The sequence below is a fragment of the Otolemur garnettii genome, unplaced genomic scaffold (genome assembly GCF_000181295.1).
Source record: "Otolemur garnettii isolate 467f Iridium unplaced genomic scaffold, OtoGar3 scaffold00054, whole genome shotgun sequence".
In the NCBI taxonomy this organism is placed as follows: Eukaryota; Metazoa; Chordata; class Mammalia; order Primates; family Galagidae; genus Otolemur; species Otolemur garnettii.
Window position 1 is genome coordinate 7,392,893 of NW_003852449.1, and position 2,211 is coordinate 7,395,103.

Below are 2,211 nucleotides of genomic sequence, written 5' to 3' on the forward strand. Positions count from 1 at the left end.
TAAAGCAAAGGACTCAAGCCCAAGACGGCCACGGGGAGAAAGCAGCCGGAGTCAGTGTGACGAGACCCGACTCCTCACCTAGACCTCCGGGGCGACCTCGAAGCAGCCCCCATCCTCAGCCACCCTCCCCACCTCAGTTTAGGAACTGTGCCATAGCGAGGGCGCTGATGCCTAGAGCGTCGCCGAGTCTATGGTGGCGGCGCCGTGCCAGAGCGTCTTCACGTCGACCTACGGACTTTACGGTCCTCGCGGAGGACCACGGGAAACGTACTACTGTACTACGTAAGCTCCGCGCAGGCGCAGGTGTGGGAACGCTCGTCCTTCGACGCACCACCCGCCGGGGTTCCTGGCGTCGCCATGGGTCGCCGGCCTGCTCGCTGTTACCGGTACTGTAAGAACAAGCCGTACCCCAAATCTCGTTTTTGCAGAGGTGTTCCCGATGCCAAGATCCGCATCTTCGACCTGGGTAGGAAGAAGGCAAAGGTGGACGAGTTCCCGCTGTGTGGCCACATGGTGTCTGATGAATACGAGCAGCTTTCCTCCGAAGCCCTGGAGGCCGCCCGTATTTGTGCAAACAAGTACATGGTGAAAAGCTGCGGCAAAGACGGCTTTCACATCCGAGTGCGGCTCCACCCCTTCCACGTCATCCGCATCAACAAGATGTTGTCCTGCGCTGGGGCTGACAGGCTCCAGACAGGCATGCGAGGTGCCTTCGGAAAGCCCCAGGGTACTGTGGCCAGGGTCCACATTGGCCAGGTCATCATGTCCATCCGCACCAAGCTTCAGAACAAGGAGCACGTGATCGAAGCCTTACGCAGGGCCAAGTTCAAGTTCCCTGGACGCCAGAAGATCCATATCTCCAAGAAGTGGGGCTTTACCAAGTTTAATGCTGATGAATTTGAAGACAAAGTGGCTGCAAAGCGTCTCATCCCTGATGGTTGTGGAGTCAAATACATCCCCAATCGTGGCCCCTTGGACAAGTGGCGAGCTCTGCATTCATGAGGGCTTTGGCAGTACTGCCTCCTTGGACCACGCCAGTCTGACTTACGCTTACCAAGAAATTGTATTTACTGGCAAAAATAAATATTTGTTAATTTTATAATTTATCTAATTTTTAAAATTATAGACTACTAATATAATTTTTATATTAATATAGAAAGTGTTTTAATGGCATGTTATTTTCTTTGCTTAATAAACAATTTGTATGAATTTATAGAGAAAGCTGCTATTTTAACCCAGCTACTTTACACTTAGGAGGGTATAGGGAAATATGTAGTTTTGTTTGTAGTAAAGTCGTAAATTATGCAGCTATGTTACCTTGAATAAAAAATAGCTAGAGAAAATACGATATTGTGTGAAAAAAAATCTTTATTGCTTATACAATATATGCAGTAAAGATAAAAATAATTGTAGGCGTTAGTGTGATATTTCAACTACAACCTATTTGAAGCTAAATAGTCTGTTTCCAAACTCGGTTGCCTATGTTTCCCTGCATATTTCTGCACATTATTTTTAGAATTATTTATCACCTCTGATTATCAGCCTTAGGACAATAGAATATCACTGAAAAAGGTTTTTCCAGACAAGCCTTACCCTGTCTGTACAATAAGGAGACCATAGTCCAATGTTTTCTTCACAGAAAGGTCATAGGTGATAACAGAGTTCACATTGCTTGTATCTGGGTCCTGGTAGAATAAACAGAATAGAGAAATGACACTGAATAAGCTATCTGTACTCTAAAAGAACCCCAGAGAGAGTCTGCAATCTGTAGGTGTTTAACCCACATTACAGTAACGTTGATGGCAGAGGTGTTTTTTTATTTTATTTTAGAAACTACATAAGCTAAAATTTCTGGTTTTGTACAACAGGTTTTTCCTATTCTTTAAGTTGATTTTGTCTTTTAAACCTCAATCCTGCAAACAATGCCAGCAGTTTTCTTATGCTACCTACTCATGTTCAGTGTCGACATATTTAATGAAAGCAACAAAATGAGTACTAAACAGTGCATAAATATATGCTGCTGTTTAGCTTTCATTTACTTAAAGAAATTACTGTCAATCCTAACATCTATGACTTGATATTGCTTTTAGACCCTTGCTGTGAGTTATTTCCTGTTTGTAAGTATATTTTTAATCTAGTTGCTGTTTTAAGCTATAATGTTTTTCATGTTATAAATGAATTTGAGAAAGACAGCTCTCAAATACTAAATAT

The 2,211-nt window shown here is 43.4% G+C and overlaps 1 protein-coding gene across 2 annotated transcripts; it reads left to right on the forward strand.

The window, feature by feature from the left end:
* The first annotated feature begins 357 nt into the window (after positions 1-357).
* Positions 358-1,026, forward strand: RPL10L (ribosomal protein L10 like). 2 transcript variants are annotated; one of them, XM_023514486.1, is made up of 2 exons: positions 358-466; positions 548-1,020. In XM_023514486.1, the coding sequence occupies exons 1-2, from the start codon at positions 358-360 to the stop codon at positions 1,000-1,002; spliced, it is 564 nt and encodes a 187-aa protein (XP_023370254.1). In that variant the 3' UTR covers positions 1,003-1,020. The 2 variants fall into 2 exon arrangements, with proteins under 2 accessions (XP_023370254.1, XP_003792219.1); XM_003792171.3 differs by having other exon boundaries at positions 358-1,026.
* Positions 1,027-2,211: the final 1,185 nt, after the last annotated feature.